The sequence below is a fragment of the Epinephelus fuscoguttatus genome, linkage group LG13 (assembly GCF_011397635.1).
Source record: "Epinephelus fuscoguttatus linkage group LG13, E.fuscoguttatus.final_Chr_v1".
In the NCBI taxonomy this organism is placed as follows: Eukaryota; Metazoa; Chordata; class Actinopteri; order Perciformes; family Serranidae; genus Epinephelus; species Epinephelus fuscoguttatus.
The window spans coordinates 16,456,758-16,473,538 of record NC_064764.1 but is presented as its reverse complement, the minus strand read 5'-3'; the positions used below and the strand labels follow the sequence as shown (position 1 = coordinate 16,473,538).

The following is a 16,781-nucleotide window of genomic DNA, read 5'->3' as shown; positions in this document are numbered from 1 at the left end:
GTCCACATATGAATGATGCTCTCCTGTTTTTTTTGTTGTTGTTTTTTTCCTGTGTTAATCATACTTTTCTGAGTGAAGATTTGGTATGTGTGACATAAGTGCAGTGTGTGTATGGAGAGAGTGATAGCAGGAATAACATAAATAATAACTCACTGATAATCTTTATGTGTAAATGAATGTTGATGATTTAGCCTACCGCAACCCCATATTTCAGTCTGCCTGCTGTTAATGTGAACAGACGATGTTTTCCGTATACTAATGTGATGGCGCCCCTTTGTGGCTGGCAGTAAGACTGCAGACTTTCCAGTGGGCTGTTAAAAACTGCATCACGCTCTTTCACAGCCTCTAGAGATTCATGAATCTGGAAATATGGTGTTGTTCATTTGGCCTTATCAATCAAATAAATATAAGTGAGAATTAAAGTAATATTTTTTTTAAAAAAAACATTCTGTCTTATCAAACTTATTATTGAAATTGTATTGTCAATTTTAAAAATGACGGAAGAAAAATACCACATTTGCACACAACATTTCTCACAAGTTTGGAATTCCCAGTTCCAGGTCCACAAACTGTTATTGTGGAGTTGCTGCAGGCTGGAAAGTGCTTCCTGTGATGCACATGATACAGTCAGCTTCTTCTGTGTTACCTTTAGGTCAGTAGTTTCACTAAGTGACGCTTTAAAATTAGAGGTCCGCGCAATCCCTTCTTCAATAAGGCACCCTGTGCAAGAAGAATCATACAAGCAGTGGGTGTCATACGCAACAAGGATGAAAACAAGGGCTTATCACTCTTGATTCCTGCTAACCGTGCTGGAACACACCACTGCTACAGAGCTAACACTGCCAGGAGCAGAGCCTGTGTCTCAGCAGTGGTGTTTGCCTCAGCACCATTATGACCCAAACTTGAGTGTACAATTTATTTCAAAAGTTTGAAATATAAAAACCCTTTAAGCTATAATAGTCTGCCATTATAGACTATACATTTTATATTCTAAACTTTTATATCTACTTACATGTACACACTGGCTTGTAGATTGCTTTCACGACCCCACTGAGCCCACATGTGTTATGAGAGGAGGTGTCCAGTCTCCATAGCACACAAACACAGCAACGCTGTACACTTCCCAGGGAACACTGGTGCAGGATTGAGACATCAGGCACAAACAAAGCAAGGTCGTGTTTCTTTTTCCAACAGGAGAACAGGATGCCTCTCGCTGAATCATCCAGGTCCTAAAAAAGCAACTGATGTTCTCAGGAGTCAAGGGTATTTGCTCCAAATCCCTCCTCACCATAGTAAACAATGACTAGGTAGAGGGATACTGAGCACTGGACAATAGTGGTCTTTACTGATGTTGATGTTACCACTAGTATTTTAACTGACAGCATTAAGAGACATTTGGCTTTTACTCATTTGTGAGGGTTTTGAAAACATGAGGCAAAAGGCCTCTTTCACAAAAGAATAATCTGTCAAACTACGTCAAACTTCCATCTCTTTTGTATAAGTGTGTTCAAGTTTTGCTGTAGCCTACACCTTCTGCTTAGACACAATAGTTCTAAAAAATCAGCTTGTAGCCTAAAACTCAAAAATGAACAGTTTCCTAATTATAATAACTGACAACACAATGCTAATCTCATCACTGTGAAAATACTTTCACAGACAGAATGTGTTAGATGACTAGTCGGCGAAATGTCAACCATTTGTTCTGAAATTTGAACCACCATCCCATAAATAAAAATGAATTGAAGTTTGCGTAATAGTCTCATCAGTCTTGATGTCATATTTGTCGTGCTATAACAGAATTCTAAATAAATGAATAACCTAAGAAAAGCAAGAGAGTGTACAATGGTACATTCTCTGTTCACTGTGATGGAATAATTATCTCAAGCAAGTTTGATATGCACAGGTTGATTTGCATTGGGAACCAACAGCTCAAATACTGCCTGGGGGGTAGTCAATCAATAAATTGGGATGAATATTTTCTTGACAATGGATAGTTAAGATTTTCACTCAAGATTACGCCCATAATTCTGCCTCTAATCAAATGGCATCATGCAACAATTTAACACAAGTACCAACAAGCTACAAGTATTTTTTTTTCAATTTGTGTAATAATGTTCATTAATTATTTTAATCACTGTTTTTAATTAATGAGATAAAACGCATTTAAAATGGTTGGAAATGATTGTTTGTTGTGTATTGTTAATAACATTTAAAAACTTTATTAGTACATTTGTAATTGCGCGGTTGCCAGGTTGGTGGTGTTTTGTCTGGTTTTGTCGTGGGGGATAGGAGGATGCTACCGTACAAACCTGGCAACTTTGACTATGCGCTGGATACAGCAGACAGTATGGCGGACAGCGAAAGTGATTTGGATACAGACGGGCTTGAAATAGCTCTGGACACTTTGTGTGAGAGACACTGCAGCGACGAGTCGTCTCTAAAGAGCAAAGGCTATTGCTCTGGGTTTTGTGAGGTACGTTAGAGTCCATTTTGTTCGGTGCTCTCACTAGTCGGTGTCTGTTTATCGCTAACGCTACTAGCATTGCTGGCTAACGTTAGCCTCCAGACTAGCTCTATTTATTGTGTAGCCAAGTCGTGTAGCTAAGGCTGTGGCATAGCCCGTCAGAAACAGAACAGAAATGCTTAACCAAATGCAGATAGATAACAAACTGTGCTCCTGGCTAGGTAACTTTATGCAGTGTTGTGTTTCCCCAGATATCTGCTTGACATTTGTCAGCGCCTAACGTTAGCTGTATAGCTAACGTTAGTTAGGTAAGCTAAGCTTATTAACGGTCTGAGGTTAACATACCATTGGTCGTCTAGCAACCTGTGCTTTGCTGATTATAGATTGTTATTACAAACTTTGTTAAATGAGGAGGAAAACGCAAAATATCTTGTTCTCAAATGCCAATAGTTTAGACGTGAAATGCCAGGTTTTAACTACAAAGTCACGAATGGGAAACTTGATATTAGCAGTTCGTTATCAGCAGTGAGTTAGTTAGTTAGTTAGTTAGTTTAAACACTAACTATTTACAAGGCTAACTCAATTTAAGGTTAAACCACAAGACTGTGAAATCAGTGTGTGTGCCTCTGTTGAAATCATGCATTATCCTGAATTCACCCTAACCTTAGCTATACACGCCAATTCCACTCTTCCAACTAAATGACTACACTGCCCACAATCATTGTGGCTGGTCTAACCTTTCCTAGAGGTTCTGTAGCCATTGAGATATCAGGGTTATAGCATGACAACTGAAGTGTAAATATTACCAGATATCACATACAGAAAGCTCTATAGTTACAGAAACCAGACAATAACTTAGTGTGGACACAGTAATGGATACCTTTTCTATTGCCATGATTCATTCTGTAGATTTAGCCTGAAATTTTTTAACTTTGTAATGTTATGAGGCAGGTACTGCTGATGTAACACTCAAATCCAAGTGATTAGATGTAGTTTTGTACAACTGTTGTAGCCAAGCTATACTAATGTCCCTTAACAATTCTTTAACTTGCATTAATTTAAAAGGCAGCTGTTTATGAGGTATGCTAAAGTGTTAAGAAATGGATGATGGATGGTTGAATGGGTTAGTGTTCAGTTTCCATAGTCATGGCACTAACAGCGACTAAATTAGACTGACATGACTGTTATCATCAGCACAAATAGCACTCAGCACAAATAGTGCCTACGTGATTGGCATATTACAAATGCCATTGTTTCAAAATATATAATTTAGAGTGATGAAAGAATAATTCCCCCAACCAGAGCCACCTGTCATATCTGTAATAAATACAATCCAAACTGAATAGTTCAGTCCTCTAATCAGTTACCTCACCGCTAACAGAGCATAGAGTTAGTAGTAGGTAATGTTTGACTGTTACTTCAGGTTGCAACAGTAACAGTATTTACATTTTTCCTACTTATCAAATGGTAGAATGCCTGCCAATCTACCATGCACTCGCGCAACAATGCCTCTGGCAACTGAAGCTACAATAGACTAGAATCCATTGTAGGCACATGTTATGATATTAAGGTACCCCCACAGTGCACAGATAAGGTTGCGCTTTATAAAAAGGTCACAGTCAGGTGCCAGGCCAGAAGCATCATGCACCCAAGAGACACAGTGTTGAAAAAACTCAAGTATAGCAAGGAGAATTGCCAAATGAGAGTGACCCCATGGTTAGCTTTTAATTCTAATTCACTTTCCCCTACCTCTCTGTATCTACCAAATCTGACTGTGTTGAGTTTTTTTTGGATAAGATGTTTAATTTGTAAATCTAAAAAGAAATTGTGATAATTTATTTTAGCTAGTTTACTTGAATTTCTGTGTTCTTCCTGCACAGTTGGTTGAGGAGTACACAGGACAATGGCAAGTTCCTCTCCCTCAGCTGAAGGTGCTGCGGACTGCACTCTGCAGTTTCACCAAAGCCACTGCTGCCTTCCCTGATGACTGTCAACACATCCACTATGTTCTCAGCAGTATGGCCTTGTAAGTAGTTTGGCACAGTGTACACTTAGTAGTGTGTTAAAGTTCAAGTTGATGAGTCTGATGAGCTGAATTTATGCATCAAGAAGGTATTGTCTCACTTACTGTGAGATGTTTTTTTGGCAAGCTAATGTTCCTTTCACTGTCTTGCAGGAGCTTTTTTGAACTGATGCTGTTTTTCAGCAAAGAAGAATTTGTGGAAGAGCCTTTAAAGGACATTCTGGATTCCTTTCAGGTGACAAAAACTTACGTAGTGTCTCAGATTTCTTATCCACACAACACACTTTCATAAGACCCAGCTGCCATACTGGCAAATAGCTGGTAAAAGTTACCCAGCACCTAGCTGACGGTCAGTCTTACCCCAGTGTTTTATAGTCAGAGTAACAACTACTTGAGTGTTTGATACTACTATTCTGTCCATTGTAACTTTAGTTATTTTACACCTCATTTCCACTGCATGGTTTGGCTGGTCTGAACTTCCTTTTGGTACCAGGTCCTTTCCTCTATTTTGTTTTCCACTGCAGATAGTAGTGGACCAGTCCTACTATCCTCTCAGTGTATGTGGGATTCTCAACTTATCACCATAGCAATGCTGCGTGAAACTGCTGAGACATCATTTTCAGCTCAACACTCACTGAATCCTTTCAGCAGCATTCAAACAGAGGAATGTTTGCACTTCCTTCATCAGTTATACAGCCATGTGGATGTAGTTTGTGTCATAGTTTTGCGGGCTGCCATTATTAAAAATCTGGGTAGAGTGAATAAAAAGACATGCCAAAAAATTACCAGGTACTGTTTACAATGTTTACTAATAGAAAATAACTTAAGAGCAATTTGAGTTTGGTAGAGCTGTGCTGTACCATACAGTGGAAATGTGGTATAGTGGGTAACTAATCTTAACAGCCATTGTTGTGATTAGGCATTTCATTAAAAAAAGTTGGGTGTTCTTAAGGAAATTTTGAATGATCAACATTTTTATTACTCCTCGCAGGAGTGCCACTCTCAGCTCCTGAGGCACAGGAACATGTACCTTCAGCATGTGAAGCTGATCATCAAAGCAGGAGGCCCCTGGGAAAATCCAGTGCTGCAAGGAATCTTGAAGGAGGCAGACTTGTCACCAAAAGAGGGTAGGCTCATGACTGTATTTAATAGCTGACATAGCATATACACAGAGGACACTGTGTTGTCAAGTGGGCACCCCACTCCTGTGACCAGACTAGGTATTGAAACATTCACTGAAGTTGTTATCAGTTCTGCAGAGTGGTGCAGGTAGAAGAGGGAAGGTGAGCACACAGCTCTGTGGAGCAGCAGTGCTGATTGATAGGGAGTGTGACAGGTTGTGTTATAGTCTCTGCTGCGCTATCACATCGCCAGTCCACACTGTCAAATGGAGTTCAGGTGCTGCTGATTTCTTTGGATTTGTTCAACAGTATTTTGCTTGGAGGCTGTCTAGGCTGTCATGGCTAAAATTTAAGTGTCATTTACAGTGTTTGGTGAACTCTACAGTATTGTTCAGATGCTAAGTTCAGTTCCTGCTAGAAATGTATTGACCTCACATCAGCTGACAAAATGCTTTTAGCAAAACTAGTGGCTGATTATAAGCTGTTTCCTTCCTGCATCCTTTGGCATCATATCAGAGATCAACAGAACTCAAGGGCCAGTATAGAATTCTAATGACACCAACATCAGTGTAACTCTATTTGACATTACTCTAGTCAACACTTGTATGTAAATACCCCTATATCATATACATTAACCTATGTAATTCCCTCCCATGCAGTTGAGGACTACTTGAGCTCAGAGTTGCCGGTATTCTTTGAGCTGCGGATTCGCTATCTGCAGGCCTGTGAACGAATGCAAGAGGCCATGGCGCTGGCTAAAAGCTGCCTGGAAAATCGCGAGGCTGGAAAACACTTGTACTTCCATCAGGCCTACCTGACCTGCCTCCACAAGGCCTCATTGCATGAACACCTTTACAAGGAGGTAAGACCCAAAGAGTGGTTAAGGCAAAGGATGTGAGACATTGTAGATTAATATACAGCGGGGGAAAAAGGTATTCAATGCGTCAACATTTATTTCATTAAACATATTTCCAATGCAGCTATTTATTTGACGTTTACACCAGACAATGATATTAACTCAATGAAACTAATATACAACATAGTGTGGTCAGACGAGACAGAAATCAAACTTTTCTGCAACAGACCTGTCATGTTTGGAGGAGAAATGGCTCTGCATATGACCTTAGAAATGCCACACCTACAGTGTAGTTTTTAGTTTTAAGCATCATAGTATGGGGCTGTTACTCTTTTGGTGGAACCAGCAGAATCCACATTATTTAAGGGAAGATCAACAGAGCCATGTACTATGAATTTCTTAAGAATATGTTGCCACCACAAGGAAGGTGAGGACTGGATGTAGGTGGACCTTCGAGCAGGACAACAATACACAACACACTGCAAAGGAGACAGTCAGATGGTTCCAGAGGAAGAAAATAAAGGTGTTGGAATGGCCCAGTCAGTCACCAGACTTAAACCTAATACATTTGTGGACGAAGTTGAAACTCAAGATTCACCATCTGGCCCTCCAGAATCTTCTAAGTTTAAAGACTGTCTGTGTGGAGGAATGGACCAAATTGACCATCTGAACACAGTGAAAGACTCATTTCTGCATATTGGAAGCATTTTAAAAGCTGGCATTGCAAACACAGGCTTCTCCTCTACTTATTAAGTACATCTCAGTCAGCGTGTGCAATACGTTTTTATTTTCCTGTTTTTCCTCTTTATTTCACATAACTTTTGTCATGGATAGAAATGTTATTTCTTTATCTGTATAGTTTTATTGAGATAATATCAATGTCTGGCGTAAACTTCATGTGAATAGCTACTTTGGAAATATGTTGTATGAAAAAAATGCTGTTAAATACTTTCCCCCACTTTATTTGCCCCGTTAGATGGCAGAGATGGTGTTAGTAGAAAGTAAGGATGATCAGAATAGTTATACTAGTCAAAATGGGAAACAGAACAAATTGCATTGTATATTCTCTCTTTATAGTTGGACTCTATCATTAAATAATCAAATAAATCAACCAGTAATAATCTAATAAATGATTAAAACTCAACTCATTGTCATGATGCTGTACTAAAATACAAAGGAAATTCGTCAAAGCTGTATGATTGAGGTGGAAGGATTCTGTGATTATGAATAGTTTGCAATAGCTCTTGTATTCCTGGTGTCCCTCGTTGATTGTAATACATTTTATCTTATTTTTTACTTGGTGTATTTTTTTATGGATGTATGTGCTTCTACATATCCTCCTCCTCAGATGGCAGAGATAGACGGCCGTGACGCAGTGGAGATCATCTGCAACACAGAGAGTGTTGAAAAAGATGAGCTTCTGTTGTCGCTGTGTAAAGCTTTCCTTACCCAGCAGCTACACAATGGAGACATGTACTACATCTGGTAAGAATGACTTAAAAGTAGATTGGACGATCCTTCTCAGTGGTCATAGCTTATGTTAGTTTCAAGTTTTATAGTTTACCCAGTGTTTGCTAAATATGTGTATGATAAATCTTGTACGAAGGGGAGCTGTTTTAGGGATGCACATTTTGATATTTTTGATTGGTTCAGTACCTTGTCTATTTACTGACTTGGGTACTAGGACAGTTGCTTAATTAACATGTCACTATTGTGTTGGACTTATAATCTTCTGCCTCCTGCAGGGACCTGGTGTTCATTTGGAGCAGGTTGTATCTAAGGGCCCATCCCTCCAGACATGGCTTCCTGGCTGAGTGCTTGCAGTTGGCTTCTTCTGCTACTAACGTCAGAGCCATCTTCCCCTTCATCAAACTGGTCAAAACAGAGGTACGTCAGACATCACAGCATCATCTTTTTCCATGTTGTGCTTTTCATCACAGATGATTAGAAAATATTTTATACATTGTTAAGCTGGCATATTAAAATTGCGTCGACTTACTTGTGCCTCATACCTGAGGAAGATTGTTGTCAGATCAAAACATCCTCTACAATGTTGGAAGCATACAGCTTCAGTTTTGTGTCACTTAGTCAGAATAGACATGTTTGTTTTTAATCATCTTGGTTCTGGTCATTTGGTTCTCCCATCTACCATTTTATTATGTGTTAATCACCGGTGTGTTTGTTTTTGGACAGCTCGGGGTTGAAGGAGTCCAGGTCTGTGTGGAGCTTTGTGCTCGGGCCTTGCAGCTGGGTGACATGCAGGACGACAGTGTTGCCCAGTCCCTTGTCTGCAAGACCATTGCCTTCCTGCTACCTCATGACTTGGAGATCTGTCGAGCTTGTGCCCTGCTGGTCTTCTGCCAGGAGCGCAGTCTGGAAGCCTACCGAACTGTCTGCCTGCTTTACACACATCCTGACCAGGAGCCGCATCCCCACAATAGCCCTGTCCGGACCAGCGTTCGCTTCCATATTCTGCAGGTCAGAGGGAGTGAAGAGGGGAATATATTGTATGAAATAAAATATATTTATCAGATATTTAATCATTATGAATTGTGCTTAAGATTTTTACATTTCTGTTTCCCAGATGCTCAAGCAGCGCCTGTGTTTTGACCCAGAGTTTTGGAACCTCCTGACTCTCAGGGAGCATTGCTTGGAGTTGATGAGTGACAAGGTCATGAAGGCCGCTGTTCTCAGCGAGATGGAGGAGGAGGAGGAAGAGCTGCTAATAAACAAGTGTGTAAATGACTCATGCAATCAAGGTTTTGATTCCTGCCAGTGCACTGGAGCTGCATTTGTGAACCTTCCAGAGGAGCATACTTTGGGTGGAGAGACAGAAAAGTGTGTTGCCCCATCTAATGACGCTCTTCTGACGAGGAGAAAATGGAGGAAAAGCCTACGAAGAAGAAACAAATTGTCTGACGAGGCTGACCTTGGTGATGATCCAGAGTTCAAATACAATCTCAAATCCACCTCTTCAGGCAAAACGCCTGTGTATTCACTAAGACGTAATCACACTAACATGGAAAATTCTGCTTCTGTTAAACCCTCTCTAAAACGCAATAGAGAGTACTTGTCTAGATGTGTGAAGAGCCAAATTTTGAAAAGGAAGGGTAAGAAGAAAAGATGGTTGCAGGGTCTTCCAAGGCTGGAGCCGATGCAGACAGATAAAGAGAAGAAGGTCAAAGTTAAAGGGAAAAAACGAGGACGGAAGCCTTCACAGAAACTGGAACTCTCCTACCCTGATAATGAAATATCCCTGACAGAGGAGGAGTCTGGTTTTGAAGAGATAACTGACGCAGAAGACAAAGAGCTGGATATGCCTCACCTAGAGAATGAACTTGAACTAAACAGAGAATATCAAGAGAATGAACTCGAGCAGATGGATGAGCTTGAAAAAGAAAATGGACTCGAGACACATCCTGACTTGGTCTGTGATAGCAGTCTTAATGAACAAACCCAAGAGGAATCTAAAACACAGTTTTCTGAGCCTCAAGCTGCTGTTGAAGCTGATCCTGAGCTTGATGGCCCACCCTTGGATTTATTGGATTGTCCAACATCGTTACACAGCTACTCCAAAAGGCTTGATGGTGAGAAACTGCAACCTCCAGAATCTTCTGCACCAGATGAGGTTAATGGCGACGCAGAACAGGAACCCCAACCAGTCAACACAGTGGAAACAGAAGTGTCAAACACTGAGGTCAGTTGTTTGTCTGTACACCTTTTTAGACAGAGATGTGTAGTCATTCATGAAGGCCCTTCATTACAATGCCTTTGCTTTTTTATACAGAACCAAACAGCAGCAGCATAATGCTGCCCTAGTGTGTGATTTTTGATAGGATGTAGACGTTCCATAAACAAAAGAGGTGTGACAGGCGTGACATATGATACGCCGGCTATGGCCTCTAGGGTGACATATAGCATATGCATCGGCAGCTCTTTATAAACAATAACAATGGCATAACATTGCAATAACAATTATTTACCATACCTGTTATATGGCGGCTAATCCTGTCCTCTGTGCCGTGAATAAAAAGCTCCCAGATGTAATTCTTTTCCCAATTTGCAGACATTTTTGGCTGCTGTTCCTCTACTTAAAGCTAGCTGCTAACTGCTGCTTACCTGCTTTATAAATCCCCTGGTAGTGGGTTGCACACACAACATTTGGAAAATGTTACACCCATCCTGTCTTTGGTCCTGTCCCGCTGGCTTTCTCTTTTACAAAGATGTCAGTTTGGTGTTGTTTCTACCTTTGCTGCTAGCCTAAAGGTGAGACAACTCTGTCCCATCATTCAGCGATCAGACCTTTATATTAAGAACAGCAAGGCTGAGTAACAACGTAAAATACCTGCCTTAAACAGGCAGTGTAAAAGGGGCTTGTAATTATCCCTCCAGGAATTTCACGATATAGGCAGGGCTCTAACTTAACTTTTTTCATCACCATCCCAAACCATCCCGAAGAAAATGCTGCCTGTCCTAATTATAAGAATGGCTGCCTAAAAGCCGGGACAGATAGCCTACGCTGCTTTGGATGATGCTGATGCAGTTCAGCCTCTTGCTCTGTGTGCTTGCGTGACAGAGTGCTTTCTCACTCTTGAATTTTGTACTCTTGCTATTTAATTTAGAGAACTTCAACGGAGATTAATGGTATGGTTTAATGGTTTACGGTATATACTTTTTTTTTTTTTTTTTAAACCCTCTGTCCCGTGACTGTCCCAAATTGTATTTTTTATCATCCCTGATCAATTTTTTTTCTGTCCCAGCACAGCAAAACATCCTTATGTTAGAGCTCTGAATTGAGGTTCATAATCACTGGGCACATGTATTCAAAATTAATTTATCTTTGTCATGTCTTATTTGTTGAATGATGCATTAACACATTTTGCTTAGAATAAACTATACTGCAGTAGAATTCATGTGTTTACACTTTGAGAAAACATTTATTCAGGAAGAATGCTTTGGCATGCACTGAAAGTGCATATAAATAAGAAAAATAGAAAAACACGACGGGGGGTTCCAGTCCAACTTTTGTTTGGAATATGATTTGATATTCCTCTGACTTTTTCTGTTGAACTTGTAGCACTTACTCCTGTGGTTTGTTGTCTTTCCTCTAGGTGAAAGGCAAGAGAACGTGGAAGGACAGAGTACTCCGAACTCAAAAATATGCCCACTTGATGTACCACTGCAACTTCTGCCGCAAAGACTATAAGGGTCTGAATGTCATGAGGCATGCTCTGTCACACCTAAAGAGTAGGAAACTGAGATGTATACTCTGTGGAAAACGCTTTAAACAGCTCCCTTTTGCCAAAAAGCATGTTTTGGATCACATCGATGAAATGTGCAAGGAGAAACCCTCTGATAAGGAGCCATGCACTGAGGACACTGCAGCTGCAAATGGAATAGTAGATAATGTGGAAAATCAGAGTCAGCCTCAGGTTGAAAATCAGACTTCCATTCCCAGCGAGGAACCTCTTAAACAGAAACCCACAGGCAAAACTAAAGTGTCAAGCCTCAAGAGGGAAGATCGAATCATCAGGAACCTTCGCACCCTCATCAAAAAGACATCTGTGCTTCACAAAAAGTGCAAGAACCCTAATTCAAATATATTCAAGCAGGTGGACTTCAAGGATGAGCAGGTAGTCATTTCAGACGGCCAGGTTATCGTAAGAGATCCATCTGTGATCAAGAGGGAGGGTGAAGGAGAGGTGGAGGAGAAGCCAGCAGGAGAAAATGGCTATGGCATGGATATCGCATATCACTTGTGTCCCTCAGAGTCTTGTGACAGAGTTTTCTTGAGGATCAGCACCACACTAACAAAGCATGCAATCAAATGCCATATAAGTGAAGAGAGTGTGCTGGAGAAGACCTTTGTGTGGGCCAAACACAAATGCACCCTATGCCTCAGGTAAGCCATCCAGTTTAATCAGGCATCACAGACTTCTTTATTAGGCTTGGGCAGTATCTATTTTTTCATACCTTCCTAACATTTCACCGGGGCACAAGAAAGAAGTAAAAAGAAAAAGGAGCTACTAGTGATAGAAGTCAATGTAGCATGTATGTTTTTGTCTAGCCTAAAATGCTGTGTTCTAATACACAATTAGCCTACTCAGACAAGTCTTGCTAGGTTTAAAAATGTAGGGCCCATAGAATAATGAATAGATAGAAAATAAGTGCTCTACTTGCTGGAGGACCTGATGACACTTAACACTGCGGTGAATACAGATACATCAGCGGGCTAATGATGTGCTGAATAAAATCATGCAGCTAATAGTGTCATCACAATACTGGAAGTTCTGATGTTAATACAATACCTTGAAAAGCATCAATATCCAATGCCATGGGGAACATTGAGTTTGAGGGCATTGAATTTAAAAATGTTATTAAAAGATAAATATAACAAGGCTATAACATGGCGACTGGGCAGCTGGTACAAGTGTATCAAAACTGTGAAAAATGAGCATTGGAGATGATTCAATATTCAGAATTAATATGTATCAATAAATCAATATTTTTGACACTCGTGGCTTGAAAACTGCTTTTGTAATTGGAAGACGTCATGTCAAGATAAAGTCAGGCCTATACATGGCAATACTCTCAAAAAGGGGCAGAGGCATTTTTTGTTTTACTAGTTGTGTAATTTTACCCCCACCACTCGCAACTGGCATCTTTCTCAGCTGAGCTGCCCATTCAACCACTCGAGACTGACCTCTGGTGGCACATGCTGTGCACTACAGTACATGGCCTCAATACAGCATCTTAGGATCAATTTAATAGAAACAGGAGCATCTTATTTGTATTAAAAATCACACCTTTGAGATTTCTAAATAGCCTGGTATACCGTAATACCTTGATGCTGCCCAAGCCTTTTCCTTACTTCGAATTTAACAAGCTCATCTATACACATTTATTTGGTTTTTTAAAAAAGGCATTCATTGTATTAATGATTGGTATATCTGGTCATATTGATACAATTTTCTTCTTTGAGTTTTTTAGGAGAGCTGATTGCACTGACTTTGCTTCCTTCCAACAGGCAGATACAGTTCCTCCAGCATTATAAGGACCACATGAAGCGCCACAATACTACTCTGCAGCACTTCTGCTACCACGTGGAGTGTGACCAGCGCTTCTCGACACAGCAGGAACTAAAGGACCACGTCAGTACCCACCAGCCCTTTAGACCTCAGTGTCCATTCACAGAGTGTGATAAGCTCTTCTCAACCCTTCAAGGTCTGTATGACCATGAATGGAGACACTACATCCCAGCGCCTCAAAGAGAGGAGCTAGAGTCGGGACTCAGCAGACAGAAGATGCAAAGTGATGAAGCTCCATGGAAGCAGAGAGTGAAGGTTGAGGAGATATGGCTGCAAAATAAAAAGTTGCAGAGTGGGAGTCCCGCCCTTGATCATGTTGAGGCCTCTAATCTTGAGGAGTTTAGAGAAATGATCAATACTGAAGATCAGCCATGTGAAGTGAACGCCCCAGACACTAATCAACACCTGTCTAAACCAGTTAACACTGTCAGTCATGAGCCTACGAACGACAGCAAAGCCACCATTAATGGACATGAGGATGAGACAAGAAACCAACTGTCAGAGAGAAAAATCTCCACTTCCCAAACTCATGCTGCAAAACCAAGTAAGAGCTGTCGAAAAAGGAAGCCCGTCGAGTGGGACCCCCTTAATGTCCGAGACCTTGAGGATTTGTCCACTTTGTCTGAGGGAGTCCAGCAGAAACTGGGAGAGCCACACATCACCGAGCACAAAACCTTCAAACCTGAAGATCCAGCCTACGCAACTTTCGTCAAAGCCCCCTTCATCCGGCCACCACCCTCCACCTACCTGGACGAATCTCGCCTCTCGATGCATAAAAGGAGGACCACTGATGAGGCTGCTCCTCCAAAGAAAAATGCTTACTGGAGCAACAAGAAAAAGAATGAGCCATCACCAGAAAAGCAGCAGGTGGACAATGCGGCTTCTGCACAGAAGATCAGGCATCGCTGTGACAAATGTCTTTCCTCCTTCAGCAGCCTAGAAGAATTAGAGAAACACCAAGCCCTGAACACCTGCTCTGCACTCTTTGGCTTCGATTCTGACGATGAAAGTGAGTATGATTCACTGATTACAAAGCATATCGAGCCATTGTTGTATTGATATTTCGAATTAGCTTTAACTACTGAATTATCAATTTGTGTTATGTTTATTTTTTAGGTTAGTGACAAGCAGCTGTGACTGGGGTGACCACTGTACTCTGCCACCTGGCTCAGGGCAACCATTCAAGATAAAGGAACACTGGAAATCTTCCCTGTTACTCAGATACAGTACTTATTTAACTCCTGAATACCAATTTTTAAACACTGAGGAAATGTGTGCCATAATGGTGAATTGGATTTTTTTTTTTTTTTTTTAATAATAGAGCCTTTTCGAAGCAATAATTTTGACAGCTAAAACTAGTTTGAACACATTGTTTTTCCTCAAAACATCATCCACGTGTGCTTTGTCAAGTAGGTCAAACAAACATAAATGTGATAAATATGTATTCTCTCTCTCTTATCTATGATAAGTTGATAATTACTTGCCTTTTCAAACATTGGTTATAAAAACTAATATTTTTTAAGCAAATCTTAAAGTAATGCTGAAAAATGCCTGGGAACTGACAAACCAAATATTGCCCAAGACAACCTCCTTAGAACACACACAATAGTCGTCCATGCACAAATTCTCAGTTACGCCTTAAAATAACTGGTAATCACAGTATTCACAGAATGGCAGAATTTTAATGACAACCATTTGACAACCAAGTGTACATGTACATTTGGGTCATATACTCAACAGTATATCTTTTAACAGTGAGGTAAAGAGAGCCCCAATTAACTTAATTTTTAATCACTTTTTTAAAATTGACAGTTAATTTGAATGTAATCAGTATTTCTTTCGGCTTCACGAAGCCTTTTTGGATCAAGTGGATATAAGTCATTTTACATCTGTTGTAAGCCCATGATTTTTTTTACAAAGATTATAGACACGTTATCCAACTATGAACGATAATTTATTTAACCATCTAATAATCTATATGAGAAAAAATGGCTTGGCATCAAGATTTGCTCACAGACTTGCTCACAGGGGGTGTCCCATCATACTCAGTGGGACTTCATGTATGTCATGACTTCATGTTTCCCACCTTCAAATGATGCCAATCATGGCTTCAGATTATGATTTTAAAGTCCTATCCCCATTTTGTCCTCAGAGTATGAATTTACATGCAGTATATCATAAGCAGTGTTTGCAACTGTATGAAATATTGTTAAAAAAAAAGTCATGTTAATTGGTGGAAAGATGAGCCCAATGCTGTTCAGCATGATTGTTAATTATTCTAGTCTTCCAAATGAATCGCACACCTCTCTAAGCTTTGGTCTCTATAGAGCTGATGTATAAAAAGCCTCAATAGAAACAACAACGGATATGTGGTGGTTGTGTCCCCCTTCAGATCTCTATCTCTAAATAAATCCTCCGAACCCTTGTCACATACAGCACATTTTCAAACTGTAGGAGGAGGTGTTTCCAGCATAATTTGTGTGGGCAGCTGTTTTTGTCACTAAGCAGGATTGGGTTTGCCTTCGTTAACTGGTCTTCTGGTCATGGTATGACAAGAATCACTTGTCCATTAAAGCCGTGACCAAACTATCTGAATCCATGTACATCTGCCTTCATACTGTCACACTACTATTCTGTACAGTATACAGATTATTCACAATTATATTAGTGCCAAGAATGAATCACAGTATTACTGTACATACATATTAAAAGGAAACTTTGCTGATTTCAGCATGCTCTGTATCATCAGTGTATGCAGATAAATGGCGTCCCTTCCGCTATGCCACTGTGTTGACAAAGAGCTGGTTGAAAATCGGTTAAGTTTCTCTTTAAGATCAATAATACAGTACCAGATTGCTTTCAAGTTTTTTTTTTTTACTTTTACTCAAGTCTTTCATTATGTCAAATATTTCACATTGGTCATTTGTTATGTATATACTTTTGAGAGGATCTGTTTAATAACTTTTAATGTAATGTTTTTATGGGACTGCACTTAAACCTGCTTATTTATATGTAAAAATGTTAATAGATTGGATTTGTAAAGGTAATGACAATTCCCCATCTATTTTTCTTAAAGAAAAGCGATTAAATTTGTTTGAATAAACAAATGCAACTAAAAGTCTGTTTCATGGTTGCTAATTGTTATTAGTTTGCACATTACTCACACATGAACAACCAAAGACATTCAGAGTAGATATGTTACATGCAATGAGATCATACAGTCAAAGAG

The 16,781-nt window shown here is 40.0% G+C and overlaps 1 protein-coding gene across 1 annotated transcript; it reads left to right on the top strand.

Moving 5' to 3' along the window:
* Nucleotides 1–2,322: 2,322 nt before the first annotated feature.
* Nucleotides 2,323–16,678, top strand: LOC125899449 (zinc finger protein 654-like). Its single transcript, XM_049593806.1, has 12 exons — nt 2,323–2,473; nt 4,345–4,490; nt 4,641–4,722; nt 5,479–5,614; nt 6,268–6,470; nt 7,813–7,949; nt 8,210–8,351; nt 8,658–8,942; nt 9,049–10,161; nt 11,576–12,366; nt 13,492–14,561; nt 14,669–16,678. Exons 1-12 carry the CDS (start codon nt 2,348–2,350, stop codon nt 14,671–14,673), a joined length of 4,236 nt encoding a protein of 1,411 aa, XP_049449763.1. The 5' UTR covers nt 2,323–2,347; the 3' UTR covers nt 14,674–16,678.
* Nucleotides 16,679–16,781: the final 103 nt, after the last annotated feature.